This window comes from Chelonia mydas, chromosome 19 (genome assembly GCF_015237465.2).
Source record: "Chelonia mydas isolate rCheMyd1 chromosome 19, rCheMyd1.pri.v2, whole genome shotgun sequence".
Taxonomy (NCBI): Eukaryota; Metazoa; Chordata; order Testudines; family Cheloniidae; genus Chelonia; species Chelonia mydas.
Window position 1 is genome coordinate 15600054 of NC_051259.2, and position 19190 is coordinate 15619243.

General features: G+C 44.7%; 1 protein-coding gene across 7 annotated transcripts in view; it reads left to right on the forward strand.

Annotated features, from left to right (window-relative positions):
* ZCCHC17 (zinc finger CCHC-type containing 17) overlaps nt 1-18566 on the forward strand; it is a 37069-nt gene extending 18503 nt beyond the window's left edge. For 6 of the 7 annotated variants that reach the window (XM_037882038.2, XM_043532046.1, XM_043532044.1 and 3 more), the window contains one exon: nt 15161-16570. In XM_037882038.2, the coding sequence (XP_037737966.1) occupies nt 15161-15343 (183 nt within the window). In that variant the 3' untranslated portion in view covers nt 15344-16570. Of the gene's footprint in view, nt 1-15160; nt 16571-18509 lie in introns of those variants that run through there. The other variant, XM_043532048.1, reaches the window with a different exon arrangement.
* Nucleotides 18567-19190: the final 624 nt, after the last annotated feature.

Here is a 19190-nt window from a genome sequence, read left to right on the forward strand (position 1 = left end):
GAGGTGGTGAAGTCAGAGGGTGGGATATTTTCCAGGGAATGCCTTACTGCTAAATGATGATCTAGCAATTGGCTGAGCCCTCAAGAGTTAACTTGTTGTTGTTAATGTAGCCTCACACCCTACAAGGCAGCACGAATGAAGGGAGGGGAGACAGCATGGCAGACAAGACCCACACCGTGTGTGTGTGTGTGTGTCAGTCAGAGAGAGAGAGATGTGCATTTCCCCTTTAAGTATGCTGACCCCACTCTCAAGTACACTGCCTTGTTGAGTTTCAGATTAGCAGCCATGTTAGTCTGTATCAGCAAAAAGAAAAGGAGGACTTGTGGCACCTTAGAGACTAACAAATTTATTTGAGCATAAGCTTTCGTGGGTTACAGCCCTTTCATCGGATGCATAGAATGGAACATATAGTAAGAAGGGGTTTGTGTGTGTGTATGAATGGATGTATGTGTATATATACATACAGAGAACATGAAAAGGTTGAGTAAGAGGCTAATTAAAATGAGCAGCAATTAGCAGGAGAAAAAAACTTTTTTAGTGATAATCAAGATGGCCCATTTAGACAGTTGACAAGAAGGTGTGAGGATACTTAACATGGGGAAATAGATTCAATATGTGTAATGACCCAGCCACTCCCAGTCTCTATTCAAACCCAAGTTAATGATATCTAGTTTGCACATGCCTAGAACCCCGACGAGGCGTATTCTATCTGCTACCCAAGATCCATAAACCTGGAAATCCTGGATGCCCCATCATCTCAGGCATTGGCACCCTAACAGCAGGATTGTCTGGCTATGTGGACCCTCTCCTCAGGCCCTGTGCTACCAGCACTCCCAGCTATCTTCCAGACATCTTTGTCTTCCTGAGGAAACTACAGTCCATCCATGATCTTCCAGAAAACACCATCCTAGCCACTATGGATGTAGAAGCCCTCTACACCAACATTCCACACAAAGATGGACTACAAGCCTTCAGGAACAGTATCTCCGATAATGTCACGGCAAACCTGGTGGCTGAACTTTGTGACTTTGTCCTCACCCATAACTATTTTACATTTGGGGACAATGTATACCTTCAAATCAGTGGCACTGCTATGGGTACCCGCATGGCCCCACAGTATGCCAACATTTTTATGGCTGACTTAGAACAACACTTCCTCAGCTTTTGTCCCCTAATGCCCCTACTCTACTTGCGCTACATTGATGACATCTTCATCATCTGGACCCATGGAAAAGAAGCTCTTGAGGAATTCCACCATAATTTCAACAATTTCCATCCCACCATCAACCTCAGCCTAGGCCAATCCACACAAGCGGTCCATTTCCTGGACACTACTGTGCTAATAAGCGATGGTCACACAAACACCACCCTATACCAGAAACCTACTGACTGCTATACTTACCTACATGCCTCCAGCTTCCATCCAGGACACCCCACACGATCCATTGTCTACAGCCAAGCTCTAAGATACAACTGCATTTGCTCCAACCCCTCAGACAGAGACAAACACCTACAAGATCTCTATCAAGCATTCTTACAACTACAATACCCACCTGCTGAAATGAAGAAACAGATTGACAGAGCCAGAAGAGTACACAGAAGTCACCTACTACAGGACAGGCCCAACAAAGAAAATAACAGAATGCCACTAGCCATCACCTTCAGCCCCCAACTTAAACCTCTCCAGCACATCATCAAATCTATCCTGAAATATGATCCCTCACTCTCACAGATCTTGGGAGACAGACCAGTCCTCACTTACAGACAGCCCCCCAACCTGAAGCAAATACTCCCCAGCAACCACACACCACACAACAAGAACACTAACCGACGAATCTATCCTTGCAACAAAGCCTGATGCCAACTCTGTCCACATATTTATTCAAGTGACACCATCATAAGACCTAATCACATTAGCCATGCCATCAGGGACTCGTTCACCTTCACATCTACCAATGTGATATATGCCATCATGTGCCAGCAATGCCCCTCTGCCATGTACATTGGCCAAACCGGACAGTCTGTACACAAAAGAAAAAATGGACACATCTGACATCAGGAATCATAACATTCAAAAACTGGTAGGAGAACACTTCAACCTCTCTGACCACTCAGTAACAGATTTAAAGGTGGCAATTTTGCAACAGAAAAGCTTCAAAAACAGACTCCAAGGAGAAACTGCTGAGCTTGAATTAATATGCAAACTAGATACCATTAACTTGGGTTTGAATAAAGACTGGGAGTGGCTGGGTCATTACACATATTGAATCTATTTCCCCATGTTAGGTATCCTCACACCTTCTTGTCAATTGTCTAAATGGGCCATCTTGATTATCACTACAAAAGTTTTTTTTTTTTTTCTCCTGCTGATAATAGCTCATCTTAATTAATTAGCCTCTTACTCCACCTTTTCATGGGGTGTGTGTGTGTGTGTGTGTGTGTGTGTGTGTGTGTGTGTGTTCGTACTATATGTTTCATTCTATGTATCCGATGAAGTGGGCTGTAGCCCACAAAAGCTTATGCTCAAATAAATTTGTTCGTCTCTAAGGTGCCATAAGTACTCCTGGTCTTTTTATTGCCTTGTTAAGTAGATCAGCAAACTGAGACTGTGGCTGCCAGGAAGCTCCCTCCATCCTGAGCCCTGTCGTGTGTGTCCCCTGCTCTATGGAAGACTGGGTAAGGGGGTGCAGGAGCAGGGGGGAGGGGGACACCCTGACATTAGCACCTCTCTTCCCTCCCCCCCCCCCCCCTTCCCTCCCCCACAGCAAGCAGGAGGCTCAGGGAGCAGCTCCAAGACAGAGGGCACAAGCAGTGCATGGCAGTGGGGGGAGGGACAGCTAAACTGCCCGCAGTAATAGCCTGCTGGGTGGCTGCTGCACAGGGAACTTAGGGGAGTGGGGAGCTGCTAGGGGGGCTGCCGGTCCACCCAGGTTCCAAGCCTCCACCAGCTAGCTGCAAGGGGCTGCTCTTCCTGAAAGCAGTGGACAAAGCAGGCGGCTGCCAAACAACGTTATAAGGGAGCATTGCACAACTTTAAACGAGCATGTTCCCTAATTGATCAGCAACAAAACAACGTTAACTGGGATGACTTTAAGTGAGGAGTTACTGTATGCAGCTGGGATTATTATTTTTTCCAGTGTGCGTTACTTTACACTTATCAATGTAGAATTTCATCTGCCATTTTGTTGCACAGTCACCCAGTTTTGTGAGATCCCTCTGTAAATCTTCACAGTCAGCTTTGGACTTAACTATCTTGAACAATTTTGTATCTGAAAATTTTACCACTTCACAGTTCACTCCATTTTCCATATAATTAATGAATATGTTGAACAACACAAGTCCCAGTACAGATCTTGGGGGAACCCAGCTGTTCGCCTCTCTCCATTGTGAATTGATTTGCACCTTGAATGACTTGACGCTATCGAAGTGTTCCTCCTGCATGCAATGGTACCTGAATCTCTTCCATGGTACAATTGAGCTGGAATATTGGAATTGGGTAGATTTACTTTTTCTTCTCAAAAAAGCCCTGGAGAACTTAATCGTGGCAATACAAGCGGGGCTCTATTGAACCTGTTCTATAAACCTCTGAAATGTAATAGAGAATGAGTTCATTCCTGCAGGGTTTTGGACTAGCCTATGGAATTCTACAGTAGTGTTTATAATTAAATTCTGTAGGATGGTTCCAAAGATGTGGTGGTGATTTACTGTTCAGTTCTTTAGGACTTTTGTGTAGGAGTTGTGCTCTAAGTGTAGGATTGATCTTTACATCAGAGGTCACCAAGAGGTCATCTTGTTTAGATTGCTGACATTCAAATGCCATCTTGGATTCAGGCATACTTATTTGCGGAGAAAAACCGGGAATCTGTACTTTTACATTGCTCTCTTGGATCACAGAAGGTGGTCAGTCTGATAAATTTAAATTATATTAATTCTTTAGCTAGGGAATTCTTTAGTTGGGAATGAGACCTACAGCCTGGAGGCATCACTAGTCTGTGGGTCTACTTACCCACTCTATCTGAGGGAATTGTTGAAAGTAAAGAAAGTGCACAGCGGTGTTAGTCATGTCTACTCAAAAGGCAGACTGTTATCAACTAGTATTAGATGGGATTCTCTCACACGCACAGGCCCCTAGGCACCCTGACTGCCCATGGACTTTGCAGGACTAAAGCTAATGAAATATTAATGAGAAGACTGCATGGAGGGCCAGCTAACTTCTAAGTGATGATTCACGCTGATCAGCACAAATGCCAGCTTTTGTTCAGGAAACAGTAGTCTGTACCAGACTCTGTATTCACATAGAACCCAACTAACTTTGTCACATTGTTGATATAACTTCTCAGTAGTCCAATGGCTAGGTCCCTAGCCTAAGACCTGGGTTCAAGTCTCTGCTCTGCAACAGACTTCTTATGTGACTTTGAGCAAGTCACTTAGCCTCCCTGTCCATCAGTTTCCCCTCATATGTTACTACACTAAAGATTGTGAGGTTCTCCGGTATTATGGTAATGGGGGCCAGATAAATACCTTAGATTATGAAAAAGTTCTGTGAAAGCTGCCTCAAGTTTTGTTACTGAAACAACTCTTTAACTTTTTGGGTCACAGGAGAACAAAAAACTCCCATGGCATAGTGCATACCTAGTCTCGGCTGGGCATGTGTAGGAGGAAAATATACTGAGCAAAAATTTCCCTTCTGATTTTTTTTCCCCCACACATCCCCCATCCATAAGAGGTCAGCTATTCCCAGGTATAAGACTAAAATCTCCTTCAGTTTATTTAATTCCACTTAAGCATCTAATTTTCTGCTCAAATGCTGTGCTTTCTGTAGCTAAGCTACATCTTTCTTCACATAAAAGGTCCTAAACTGGACACTGTGCGTCAAAAGTGGTCTGACTAATGCATATAAAGTGACAGCACAATCTTCTTGGATTTACATAATCCCAAACAGAGCTGGTTTTGAAAGGTGACTTTCAAAAAGAACTGGAACAATATTTCAGAAGTATTTTTCCAGTCTGTTCCTTCATGTATAGCTTGTCTCAGAAAAATTCTATTAGAATTGGAAAAGGTGCAGAGAAGGGCAAGTAAAACGATTAGGGGAATGGAACAGCTTTCGCATGAGGAGAGATTACAAAAGCTGGGACTGATCATCTTAGAAAAGAGATGATTAAGGGGAGGAGACGGGTATGAGAAATCTATAAAACTATGAATGGTGTGGAGAAAATGAAGTGTTATTTACCCCTTCATGTAACACATGAAGTAGGGGTCACCCAATGAAATTAATAGGCGTCAGGTTTAAAACAAACATAAGGAAGTGCTACTTCACACACTGCACAGACAACCTTTAGAACATGTGTTGTCTCTCTGAGCACCTTTAAATCTGGAGTGTGTTTACAAGAAAAATAAAAGAAGTTTTTTCTATCTTCCAGTCCTGCAAACTCAGCTGAGAATCAGGAGTCAGCTAATGCATCATCACCATCAATAAAGATTCTGTAGACCAAATTCTGCCCTAATTTACATCTGAGCAGCCACATTGCCTCCAGAGGGGTTTCGCTGATTTAGCTGAGAGCTGAATTTGATCCTATAGTTGCAGCTAAGTTATTTCTCTTGCCACTTGTATGAGCCAGAACAACATCCAGCTGTGTGGGATGGTACAAGGTTAATAGGAACATAATCTTCAGAGTTATGAGTAAAGAAGACAGAGACACTTGAATAGGGTGTTGGGTGCAGTATAAGAACCTAAATACAATTCAAAGATGCTATTTTTACATAGCTGCTTCTCCACAAAGGAACCACATCGTAATTATGGAAGAGACTATTGTCTCTCCATAACTCGAGAGAGAGAGAGCGCGCACCATTGAAAGTAGTTGTAATTATAGGAGACAGTGATACTCTTTGCTACAGTCTCTCCTATATGTTCTGTAGGATGAAAAAAATTTCTTTGATTTCCAGTCAGAATGAAGCCCACTACAGCCTCCAGCATTGTAACCTGTCTTTTGCCACCATTGCGTCTTTCCAGCATGCCCAAAATATTTAAATCCTGTTGTAGGTCAAATAAACTATATAAATAAACAGGCCCCGTAGTGTGGATTACTAAAAATACAGGCTGGTTGGTTGTCATGCCAAACAATGCTAATATCACAACTTTACAGGAAAAAAAGGCAAAAGTCACTTGTTTTGGAGCACACTGCCCTCTAGCTAGGTATTTGTGGTCCCATCACTGTCCTATGTGAATAGTTATATAGTATTTCAAAGCACTTACTCTAAACCATTTACAAACCATGTCATTCTCCAATATTCAACTTTGTTGGATTTACATCGAATCACATTTGTGTGGTGTTAATAATCTGGGAAGAGGCTATAGGATCTTCTCTTCTAAGGGAAGAAATATCCCTGGCAATGTGAGGTAGCCTTCCTCTCCAGCTAGGAAAGTTTCACTCCTTACAGATTCGACATTGGTGGGGCCTCATCTGGAGTATTGTGTCCAGTTTTGGGCCCCACACTACAAGAAGGATGTGGAAACATTGGAAAACATCCAGCGGAGAGCAACAAAAATGATTAGGGGAGTGGAACACATGACTTATGAGGAGAGGCTGAGGGAACTGGGATTGTTTAGTCTACAGAAGAGAAGAATGAGGGGGGATTTGATAGCTGCTTTCAACTACCTGAGAGGTGGTTCCAAAGAGGATGGTTCTAGACTATTCTCAGTGGTAGAAGATGACAGGACAAGGAGTAATGGTCTCAAGTTGCAGTGGGGGAGGTTTAGGTTGGATATTAGGAAAAACTTTTTCACTAGGAGGGTGGTGAAACACTGGAATGCGTTACCTAGGGAGGTGGTAGAATCTCCTTCCTTAGAAGTTTTTAAGGTCAGGCTTGACAAAGCCCTGGCTGGGATGATTTAATTGGGGATTGGTCCTGTTTTGAGCAGGGGGTTGGACTAGATGACCTCCTGAGGTCCCTTCCAACCCTGATATTCTATGATTCTATACCAGTTGGCTTGACTATTTATTTCTATTTCCTCACCAAGTGACTGCACAGCACTAACAGCTGTGACAGGGCAGGAGTGATTTACAGCAAGGCTGTTCCAGCAAAACTCCCCATGAGCCCTGGGATGGGCTCGAGGTTACTGGAGAACATCTTCCCTAAGATAATAAGGAGTGCTGTCAGCTTCGGTGACACTTGGCTTCTCCCGTTACACTCCCCTCTAGGGAGGAATGTAAATCATTCTTTATATGACAGAAACAATGAAAAGGTTATGGTTAGGGCTCCCATTACTTTGCTGCCTCATCTCCCTCTGTCCTTCCGCTCCTTGAAGCATGTTCACAGCCAGACCTTGAGCCTTGTTAACAATCTTTCAACCGGTTGAACTAAAAAAGTAAAATAAAATAAGTCTTTTTGTCAGCTTGGCTTAACGATGAAATCCTAGCGGATCTTAAACATAAAAAAGAAGCTTACAAGAAGTGGAAGGTTGGACATATGACCAGGGAAGAGTATAAAAATATTGCTCGGGCATGTAGGAATGATATCAGGAGGGCCAAATCGCATCTGGAGCTGCAGCTAGCAAGAGATGTCAAGAGTAACAAGAAGGGTTTCTTCAGGTATGTTGGCAACAAGAAGAAAGCCAATGAAAGTGTGGGCCCCTTAATGAATGAGGGAGGCAACCTAGTGACAGAGGATGTGGAAAAAGCTAATGTACTCAATGCTTTTTTTGCCTCTGTCTTCACTAACAAGGTCAGCTCCCAGACTGCTGCGCTGGGCATCACAAAATGGGGAAGAGATGGCCAGTCCTCTGTGGAGATAGAGGTGGTTAGGGACTATTTAGAAAAGCTGGACGTGCACAAGTCCATGGGGCCGGACGAGTTGCATCCGAGAGTGCTGAAGGAATTGGCGGCTGTGATTGCAGAGCCATTGGCCATTATCTTTGAAAACTCGTGGCGAACGGGGGAAGTCCCAGATGACTGGAAAAAGGCTAATGTAGTGCCAATCTTTAAAAAAGGGAAGAAGGAGGATCCTGGGAACTACAGGCCAGTCAGCCTCACCTCAGTCCCTGGAAAAATCATGGAGCAGGTCCTCAAAGAATCAATCCTGAAGCACTTGCATGAGAGGAAAGTGATCAGGAACAGCCAGCATGGATTCACCAAGGGAAGGTCATGCCTGACTAATCTAATCGCCTTTTATGATGAGATTACTGGTTCTGTGGATGAAGGGAAAGCAGTGGATGTATTGTTCCTTGACTTTAGCAAAGCTTTTGACACGGTCTCCCACAGTATTCTTGTCAGCAAGTTAAGGAAGTATGGGCTGGATGAATGCACTATAAGGTGGGTAGAAAGTTGGCTAGATTGTCGGGCTCAACGGGTAGTGATCAATGGCTCCATGTCTAGTTGGCAGCCGGTGTCAAGTGGAGTGCCCCAGGGGTCGGTCCTGGGGCCGGTTTTGTTCAATATCTTCATAAATGATCTGGAGGATGGTGTGGATTGCACTCTCAGCAAATTTGCGGATGATACTAAACTGGGAGGAGTGGTAGATACGCTGGAGGGGAGGGATAGGATACAGAAGGACCTAGACAAATTGGAGGATTGGGCCAAAAGAAATCTGATGAGGTTCAATAAGGATAAGTGCAGGGTCCTGCACTTAGGACGGAAGAATCCAATGCACCGCTACAGACTAGGGACCGAATGGCTAGGCAGCAGTTCTGCGGAAAAGGACCTAGGGGTGACAGTGGATGACAAGCTGGATATGAGTCAGCAGTGTGCTGTTGTTCCCAAGAAGGCCAATGGCATTTTGGGATGTATAAGTAGGGGCATAGCGAGCAGATCGAGGGACGTGATCGTTCCCCTCTATTCGACATTGGTGAGGCCTCATCTGGAGTATTGTGTCCAGTTTTGGGCCCCACACTACAAGAAGGATGTGGATAAATTGGAGAGAGTCCAGCGAAGGGCAACAAAAATGATTAGGGGTCTAGAACACATGACTTATGAGGAGAGGCTGAGGGAGCTGGGATTGTTTAGTCTACAGAAGAGAAGAATGAGGGGGGATTTGATAGCTGCTTTCAACTACCTGAAAGGGGGTTCCAAAGAGGATGGCTCTAGACTGTTCTCAATGGTAGCAGATGACAGAACGAGGAGTAATGGTCTCAAGTTGCAGTGGGGGAGGTTTAGATTGGATATTTGGAAAATCTTTTTCCCCTGGGAGGGTGGTGAAACACTGGAATGCGTTACCTAGGGAGGTGGTAGAATCTCCTTCCTTAGAGGTTTTTAAGGTCAGGCTTGACAAAGCCCTGGCTGGGATGATTTAACTGGGACTTGGTCCTGCTTCGAGCAGGGGGTTGGACTAGATGACCTTCTGAGGTCCCTTCCAATCCTGATATTCTATGATTCTACTGAGATCCCTTGTTCATCTCTTCTCATGTCAAGCAAGCATGAATAGCCCAGGACTTCTCCAGCCAGCAGGCCTGTGCCCAGGTGATTCGCATTACGGACGCTGTGCAGTGGTCTTTCCTTCACCTGGAAGAGGGAAGTGGACTCTGCCTTCCTCCACCCCACTGCTTTGTGACTGGTTTCCTGAGCAACAAGGGCTAGCTTCATCCCCACAACCCCCCATATTTCCTTTCATGCCAGCCCTCTCATGCTTTAACCACTGGACAGTTAACTTGTTTTAACCCCGTTATTGATTTAATGCTTGTTAATAGAGGATGCATGCTCAGAAATGTTGTGTTCTCTGTGCACTGCTTACACTGTCAGTTAATAGAGCATTACAGTGGCTGGATGACTTCAATCTAAATGAGATACACATAGCAAGGGGTGACAACGAACAAAGGGGGCTGGGGGGAGAAGGGAGTTGGGGCAGAGACAAGTTACAGTTGGGAAAAATCCTGATACAGTACACTCATTGTTAGAGTATATCTTGTTAGTGCCCGGGGGAGGGAAGGTCAGAAGACCCTCACAGAAACAGGCACAGTGAAGAGTGAGCTTGTGCTTACCAGTGCAACAGTCCCACAGCAAATAAATGACACTCAAATATCTGACTATGGCACAGTGTAAACCTTATATTGGCTTCATTTCCTGTGATCTGGGAGTGATGGAGTTTGTGTAGTTGATCTTTGAAGTTGTTCTTAACCCTTTTCAGTTGGCACAAATATTTTTTCCAGGCAATGGTTTAATTTCACCAGCCTGGTTTGTATGCTTGGCACCCCTTCTGCCCAGGAAACCTCCATTCCCCTCCCCAACCCCTTTTCAACCTTGAACTGTATGAAAAATGCAAAACAGCCCCTAGTGCATGATAATCCATTCCTGAGAGTTTTGTGGGTAAGAGTACTGAACTCTGGCTTGGGTTCTATTCCCAGCCCTGCCACTGGCATGCTGGATGACCTACAGCAAGTCACTTCCTCTCTGCCTCAGTTTCCCCATCTGTAAACAATGGGAATAAAATGGTGCTAACCTCATTTTGTAAAGTGCATTGAGATCTGCTGATGGAAAACCGTGTAGAAGAGCTAGGGATTATTATTAAAGGCCAGCATCGTCTATAGTGAGCACAAAGCTGGGAGCCAAATTGATAGAGCCCTGTGCAGATGCAAATTTATACCCATGGATGCCAATCTGTATCCACGGAACGCGAGGGCTCTCCCAGGAACTGCAGCAGTGAAAGAGGAAGAATGTGGGGCCGCCTCTCCCAGGGGCTCCCTCTCCTGCAGCGTAGCTGCACTTTCCCCGGCCCTGCCCTGGTCCCTTCCATGCAGCTGTCTGCGTCTATTGTCTGGGGGCGTGCGCGCCACTAGAGCACAAGTTGACGGTGAACCTGGTGCCCGCCCCAGTGGGCGGGACTGGAGTCGGTACAAGCACGCCAGAGGAGCTGCCGGCACGGGGCACTGGCTCCTGGGAGAGGCGGCCCCATGCTCTGCTCCTTTCGCTGCTGCGGTTCCTAGGAGCCCTGCAGTTCCGCGGATACCAATTTATATCCACAGAGATCCACATCTGAGAGTATAAATTTGTATCCGTGCAGGGCTCTACAAATTGATGTTGGTAAAGCACATCAGGATTGCAAAGTATTATTAAAGCCAGTTAGTGGTGCTGGTTGGCCTAGAATGTGGGATGTGGTACCACATTGTGCTCTAGCCTCACAAGAGCAGATGGACTGGACAGGCAGCATCACATTCTTAAGGAAAAACTGGTCATCTGGGTTTTTCACTAACCACCTCCTAGAATACACAGGTGCAATGTCGTACTCGTTTAGAAATTTTGTTTAAAAATGCTCTAATTCTGTAGAAGTGTTGGGTACGCAAAAGCAGGTTGGTTGAACTGGGGAAAGCCCAACACTCCAAGACATCCAGGCATTTGCTCATGCTGCCCCAAAAGGGGGTCAAGACAGATGGCCCCTTCTGAACTTACCATTTCCCTGTTTAATCTCACCCACTGGTAGCAATACCTTTCAGAGCTATTGTAAGAAAGACAGAGTATAAAGAAAACCTTTGTTAAGCAACTATTTAACTCATTACCCCTACCACATTTCTTAGCCCTGGTCTGGGGGGGGTGATTGATTTAAGTTACACAACTTCAGCTACATGAATAACGTAGCTGAAGTTGACGTACTTAGATCGACTTACCGTGGTGTCTTCGCCGCGGTGAATCGACTGCTGCTGCTCCCCCGTCGACTCTGCCTGCGCCTCTCTCAGCGCTGGAGTACAGGAGTCGACGAGAGAGTGCTCAGGGATTGATTTATCGCTTCTAAACTAGATGTGATCAACCCCCCACTGGATCGATCGCTGCCTGCCGATCTGGCGGGTAGCGTAGAGTTCTTTTAATTTCAATTGCTTAACTAAACAAAAATGATTTGAAAGTAGATTTATAGAATTTATTAAATATCCTTAATTAACACTAGCAACTAATCATATAGGATAGAAGGCAAAAATGGTATTGGACTATGATTTGGTTACATAAATTAGAACATTGGTTGATACAGCTGTTTAGGTTTTCAGAATCAAAGTACACAGAATAGAGAATAACACTTACACTCAATTACTGGCTTGGAAAGTGACTTTGTTTAGATTTTCCGCCTGAGTCCCCTGACTCAGTCCCTCATCCTCACTTGCCAATTAGTTACGGATTTTGATGTTGCTAACACAACAGAAGAAACACAAACCAAGGCTAGATCACAAGACAATTTGGTCAATTATTTACATTCCAGTTCATCAAGGTCTCCTTCCTAATATGTAGTAGTCAGCCCTTGTTGCCCACTTCCCAGTGAATGATTGTCTCAGGATCAGATAAACACTCCTAACTACCTAAAATAAACTCCTACATTATGATAGACTGAGAGCAGTACAAAAATTTTGAAGGCTTGGTCTCACTTTATATCTACATACACCTAGAACTTGAAAAGCAGTATGAAACCATTAACTAGGGTAAACACATGTACAGTTCTACAGTTCACAGTACATGTAGTTAACAGTAACGTCTTCAGTTTTAAAGCTACTTTACCACAATCTTAATTGGAACCTGTTCCAAAATAAAGACATACACACTAACTCTGTCAGTCTTTAGAGCACATACACAAGCATGTATGCTTCCTCACACATTAGGTGCTTTGTTTCAAGAGGTGGTCAGTGAGTGATTTGGTTAGTCACCCAAAGAGAAAGTTTGTATTACTTCTCACCAGATCTTTACTCAGCCACCAGCCTTTAGCTCAGTTATTATTCATAGCAGGAGTTAACGCTGCAAACATAGGTGGAGTGAAGGACAGACGGGATTATAGTCTCTTTCCGATGAACTAGCAGGCAACCTGAATTGCTGGAAAATAAGAGACAGTTAAAGGTGCCTATCCAAGATAGGTACTTTACTTGGAGTCACCAGGAGGCCTCCCAGGTGGCCGGCCTAGGATCTCAGTCATCTTTCTAGGCATCTTTGGCTTTTGGGCAGCAATGTGCTGAAGAAAACAGGCTGTTTTATCCTATCCCATGTGGTCCAACCTGGTTCCTTTTCTTGGAGGTGCTGATGTGGACCATTCAGATGGTGACTCCTATTCTTTGATGCTTTTTAAACTTGTTCTAACAGTCCATTCATTATACAATACAAAGTGACTTCAAGAACTGTTGTTCTCCAGCAGTATAAACTGGAACAGCTGTATAAACCTTCCATTTTTGTTCTCCTTGTTTTAACAACAATAGTAGGACCTTAGTATGTCTGGCTGAGCTGAGTCCATGTGTTATTAAACAAAGTAACATTTTTGATTTATTCCCTTCTGTGATCAAGTGTCCTTATAAACACACTATTTGGCTTCAGTTGCTTTTATTTACTACCTATTTCAACAGAGGTATATTTTGCTAATGTTATGGCATAGGCATGCTTGATTGTAAATATTAGCCTTACTTCTTCACTTTATTACTAAATTAAATCAATATGAATGTACTCTCTTGCCCTCCCTAACAGGATTCCCCATGAGATAAACCTGTCATTAAAGTTTCTTCATCCAATTAAACATAAGAATTGCCTTACTGGATCATACCAGCTGTCTGTTCAGTTCAGTATCCTCTGTCTGACTGCTTCAGGGGAAGAAATCCTGCTCTGCTAGTTATGGGGTAACCTGTGCTTAGTAGTCAGTGATTGTTTTATGTCTCAAAACATGAGAGTTTAGATCCTTTTCCTAGCTCTCTTTAAGAATATTAATTATAGCAACACTGGCTATTCTTGTTCTCCATGTCAGTTTCCAATCCTTTTTTGAATCCTGCCAAGTTCTTGGCTTCAGAGGTCTGGCTTTAGAAATGGGAGGGTAGGTTATCCTAAGTTGCTTCATGCCTAATAAAGTGTGTGTTGGACGGGTCCACTGAAATGAGGTTTTGCTTTGAGTAGCTATGAGTGAGAGTTAGGATTGCACCTTTGGTGAGGTTGTGTGTTTGTCCCTGCCTTTCATAGAAAGGCATTGTGGCTCTGTAGCATACTTAAGTGGCCGCCATCATCAGTAGAAAGGTAGGAAACATATACTGTGGATGACTTTTATAAGCAAACTCCTAGCAGATTAACTGGCAAGAATTGAGAAGAGCGTCAAAATTGGATGCAGGAGCTGGAGGCAGGTGAATCAGGAGGAAATATTAAGAGCTAGACAAGTTGGCTAGAAGAGCACAGCAGTAAGTCACATTCAAGAGGTTATCGTCACAGCCATAAAGGCAAGAGACTATTTCTTTTCAAATGATGCTTCCATTCGGCATACACTAATGGGGCACCAGTCTGTATCAGCTCCATTGTTGCTTGCTCCGAACTATGCCCCTTTGTACTACTTTCAGCAATTCTGATCGATGCCCCTCTTTCTATTTTTGTACACTTCATATTCCTCTAGGCTCCATGTACCCTCACTCACCAGTGCTCTAATCCAGGAGTTCTCAATCCTTTTCTTTCCGCCCATCCCCTGTGGGCTCCCACCCCCAAATGCTGTAAAAACTCCATGGCCCACCTGTGCCATAGCAACTGGTTTTCTGAATATAAAAGGCAGAGCCAGTGTTAGGGGGTAGCAAGCAGGGCAGTTGCCTGTGGCCCCACGCCATAGGGGCCAGCAAAGCTCAGTTGCTCAGATGCTGGGGCTCCAGCGAGTCTAATGTTGGCCCTGCTTGGCAGACCTTCTGAAACCTGTTCACAGCCCACTGCAGGCCACAGAACCCTTTCTGAGAACTGCTGCTGTAGGGAACAGTCCCCAAGGGTTCCCTGCCAAGCTTAAGGGGTTCAGTTACTTTCACATTTTTGAGTGCGGGGGAGGGGAGATACAGAAATTGGTTTTAGACCAGCTAGTTTAGAAACCCACTTTATGAATAAACAAGGACCTGATCTTGCCAACTACTTCCCAAGTGAGTCATCTATATTTGAATAGTCTCTGACTTCAGTGAGACTAGGCACATGAGTAGGGATTACTTACACGAGTAACAGTTTGAAGGATTGAGGTTTGTGCTTTATCAAACAGCCCCCATTATGGTAACCCTAGCCTCAGTTTGCTGATATGGTTTGACATGTCAGAATTATTTAACTGCTGCGTAGCTCGACCAGCAGCCCATCCTGTTCTTCCCAGCATGAAGCGGTATGTTAAGAAATGACTTGACATTCTTGTTCTGAAAAGCAGCTCGCTGCCTTAACCAGTGAGCAGAGGTGAGCACTTTGCAACCGGTGTGGCTTTGTCTCCTTCTTGCCAACAGGAAAAGAAGAAGAAAAAGAAACACAAGAGCAAGAAGTCATCAGAGTCCGACAATTCAGACAGCACCGACTTGGACAGTGATGGGGCTCAGCCAGCCAGCAAGAGGGCCAAGCATTCGGAGAAAGCTAGTAAGCCTCAGAAAAAGAAGAAGAAAAAGAAGCACAAGAAAAAGCACAAAGAATGAGAAGGAGAGGAGCTAGAAAGGGGCACTGGTGTTGTCATCTCCCTGCCTGCCTGCTCTAGCCTTCTAGAGTAAACTATCTGGAGAGAGTAGAGTTAAATCACTACACGCTTGTTTCAGGGATGAAGAGCTTCCTTCTTAAAGCAGCATTCAGTCACTGATGTTAAAGATGTTGACTATGAAATTAATTATCCACTATAAAGTTACACAGGCTGCCATTCTCCTGCTGAGAGGCCAATGGTTCTGCCTGCCAAAATAGATTAATTATACCCATTCATCAGTGACTCTCCCATCCTGTAAAGCTTCACGTTCCTCTGAGTGAGCTGCCAGGGCTGCAGTGAGTTCCTTTGAAACGGCAAGGAGTGTGCAGGACAGCAGCAGCGTATCCAGTGCCTGTCAAAGGGTGACAGCTGTGCCACTCGGGTTTGGTCCCTGCAAAACGTTAGAGGGAGCCACTCACACACCCTGTCAGCTGATTGTCTAGTCATGGGCACTGCCTCCCTGCTAATTGTTACAGTTATCACCCCTCTGCATCTCAGTCCTGCTCTATGCACTGTTTTTGTAACCATGTTACTATGTGGCTAGGGGTGTGATTTTTGTTAGCAGTAGAGTTATACTGGTGTAGCTCCTAGTGTGAACTCCGTTATGCCCTTATCATAGGCGCTGACTGCACGGGTGCTCTGGGGCTGGAGCAGCCAGGGGGAAAAAATAATAGTGGATGCTGAGCACCCACCGGCAGTCCCACAGATCAGCTCCTTCCCCTCCCTCCCAGCGCCTCCCGGCCGCCGCGATCGGCTGTTCAGTGGTGTGTAGGAGGTGCTAGGGGTGAGGGGGTGGAACGGGGCAGGAAGAGGCAGGGTGGGGTGAGGGCAGAGTCGGGGTCCAGCACTCCTGGGGAAATCACAAAGTTGGCGCCTCTGGTCCTTATACTGATACAGCTTAATCCCTTGCCATGCAGGAATGGCTGTACCAGTATAAGGCATCTTTATAAGAAAGTACATCCACAGTAGGGGGATTGTATTGCTTTAACTACACTGGGATAATAAAAGCAGAAAAGCTTTTGTGTGTAGACAACCCCTCAATCTTGTCCATTCTGCCTGCTAGCGGTGGCAGAGGGTTGGCAACAAATCAGCTAAATTATGTTATGGAGACACTCAAGGTGAACATTAGCTTTGTCAGTATTGCTAGCTGTGTAAATTATGAAAAATAAACCTCTGAAATGCTCAATTACATTCTTCTGATGCTGTTTTGATTTTTTTTGGTGTATCTACACTCCAGACTCTGCTGGCATACCTATGTCAGTTGGGGGTGATTTTTGTCTGACAGAGCTGTGCCACAGTTATACCAGCAAAACCTCACTTTTACCGCTATAGCTTGTGTCCCCTGTAGGGGGTGGCCTTACCATACCAGCAAAAGCTCAGCTTTGTCAGTAGAGCTGTGTCCACACTAGGAGCTCTTTGCTGATCTAGTGTAACACTGTTCCTATACCAGTAAAGTGTTCCTGGGGTAGCTATAGTCGTTTGTCTGGGGCAGCAAAACAAAGGCCTTGTCTAAACACACAAGTTGCAATGGTTTACGGGTGTATTTCAGAGTAGTTGAAACCTGTTTCAAATCCATGTAAGATAAACCTCTATAGACCACCGTTAAGCTGAACTAAGGGTTGTCCCCATAGGGGGTTTGCATCAGTTTCAAATACTACCTTTGTTAAAATGCTGCAGCTTTCTCATATAAATCTGCCCCAGACTGGTCAACTGACCTGACAAGGAAAAAAGGTGGCTTTGTACTGTCTTGCTAGTCTGATGTACAGAGAGAGAGCAAGTCTGAAAGTCTCTCTTGACAACTGAAGAACTAGAAGGATTCAAGTCAGAAAATATTATGATCATCTAGTCTAGCCTCCTGCATGACATGGGCCAGAGAATGACATCCCTGACAACAAGGGTGGTTCCTAATTGAGAAGATAAGTGATTCTTACTCTCATTTAAAACTCTGATACACCTATTTAACTCACTAGGGAGAAAATCTCTCGGGGAAAGCCCTGGGTGCACTGAGGAAATTCACTGCAGTGTAAAAGGATATGCCAACTCTAATGTGACTGCACTGAACTGATGCAAAGTAGGGCTTCCATCAATACAGCTAAACCAGTAACGTACTGAAGTAAGCTACATGAGTGGAAACCCTGCAAAACCTTTTGTTTGTACACTGCAGAGTACAATGGGGGCCCTGATCACTGACCAGGCCCCTAGCCACTACTACAAGATAAATTTTAGTGCATTTGCAGCACCAGATTGAATTTCCTCAAGGTAGACAAGGCTTAAGAATTCAGCCCTAGATTGAAAGGGCAGGCTATCGAGAGAGCTCTCATTCCACATGTGTTCTTCAGCGAAGTCAGGGAAGACCAAACATTTCTGCCACTTATAAGGTCTTCAAGCACTGGTGGCGTGGTGTGATATGCTTCACTTGAATTTTCAGTTCAAAATCAGACTCTTCTTTGAAAAGTCCCAAAGCAGGACTCCTTGGTTGTCGAAAACTCATTTCCCAAACCTCAGTGTGATGGATCTAGCTGGGCATCCCTTTCTCCTAACTCTGATTTCCCATCTTCCCCTCTGCTCATATACGCAGTATCATGCTTACGCTACACAGCAGCATTCTCTGCTGAAGTTGTGGTGTAAGGATTTGGTTATGTGGAATGGTGTGTGTGTGTGTATATATATATATTATACTCTGAACAACTACTCCTAGTAAAATTGCTGGTGCGAAAAATATAACAGCCCGGAGAAAACCAGGCTAGATTGTGACTCGTGCTTTCATGGCAGATACTAATCCATTGCAGGGGGACCCCTAACAATGAAATCTTGAAGTGAGTCCTGTGTGGTTGGAGTAAAGAGACACGTTTGAAGGCTGTGTCATTGTGGGGTCTTCATACTAAACTTGGGGGCAGGCTGGAATTGCAATTTCAGCTTGCTTTTCTCTGTAGTAATCGTAGTAGAACACTGTCTTTTTAAACCACCGTGGCACCCTCTTAGCTGCCTGGTTACAAAACAAACGGGAACAGTGCCTATTATGTCTGCATTTGGATCCAACTTTCCCCAGAGTAGTAGACATCTGTGTTGCCTGAACAGGCTCCTTAAAGGTAAGTCAGCCCTGGGAAAATGTTTTTCTCCTTCCTTAGCTGCAATTCTACCTGGGGCCAAGGCCCCTAGAGGGAGTGTAATGCAAAATGCGAACAAAGAGAACTCATGGAGCTGGAATGGAGAGGGAATTGGAGAGACTTGTGGAGCTGTATCCAGGTGAGTAGCAGTATCCCTCTGTTTTTCAGGACCCTTGAATCTAGCAGCTAGCATGTGATCCTAAAAGACCCAACTGCTGCTCAGCTTATTGGCAAACTGGAGGGGGATTGAAAGAAGATGGTGGAGGGACTGATCCAAGGTTAAACAGTGTTTGATCAATCAATGACTAGAGCGTTGTAGAGTAGGTGCATTGAGGCCTTATGTCTCTGGCCACACTGCGTATCCTCAAAAAGAACAGGAGTTCTTAGAGACTAACAAATTTATTTGAGCTTAAGCTTTATGGGTATCCTGTTGTTTTTCCACTGGCGGGAGCACTAGTAGAGAGGCCAGCAGAGACCACTGATATTTTAAACACCAGGCTGCTTTGACCTGCTCTGAGCAGGGCTACGACTGTAGCTGGCTAGAAAACAGCCTTTCCCTCCCTGGAAAAATCTAGAATTTTTTAAAAGAATATTTGTTCCGCCCTGGCTGCCCAGTGAGCCTGGAAGCGAAGGCTGTATTAAGCTGCTCTGCCTTCCTTGCTAGGGTTTGTTGGTCTGTGCAAGTCCAAAGCCACAGTATTA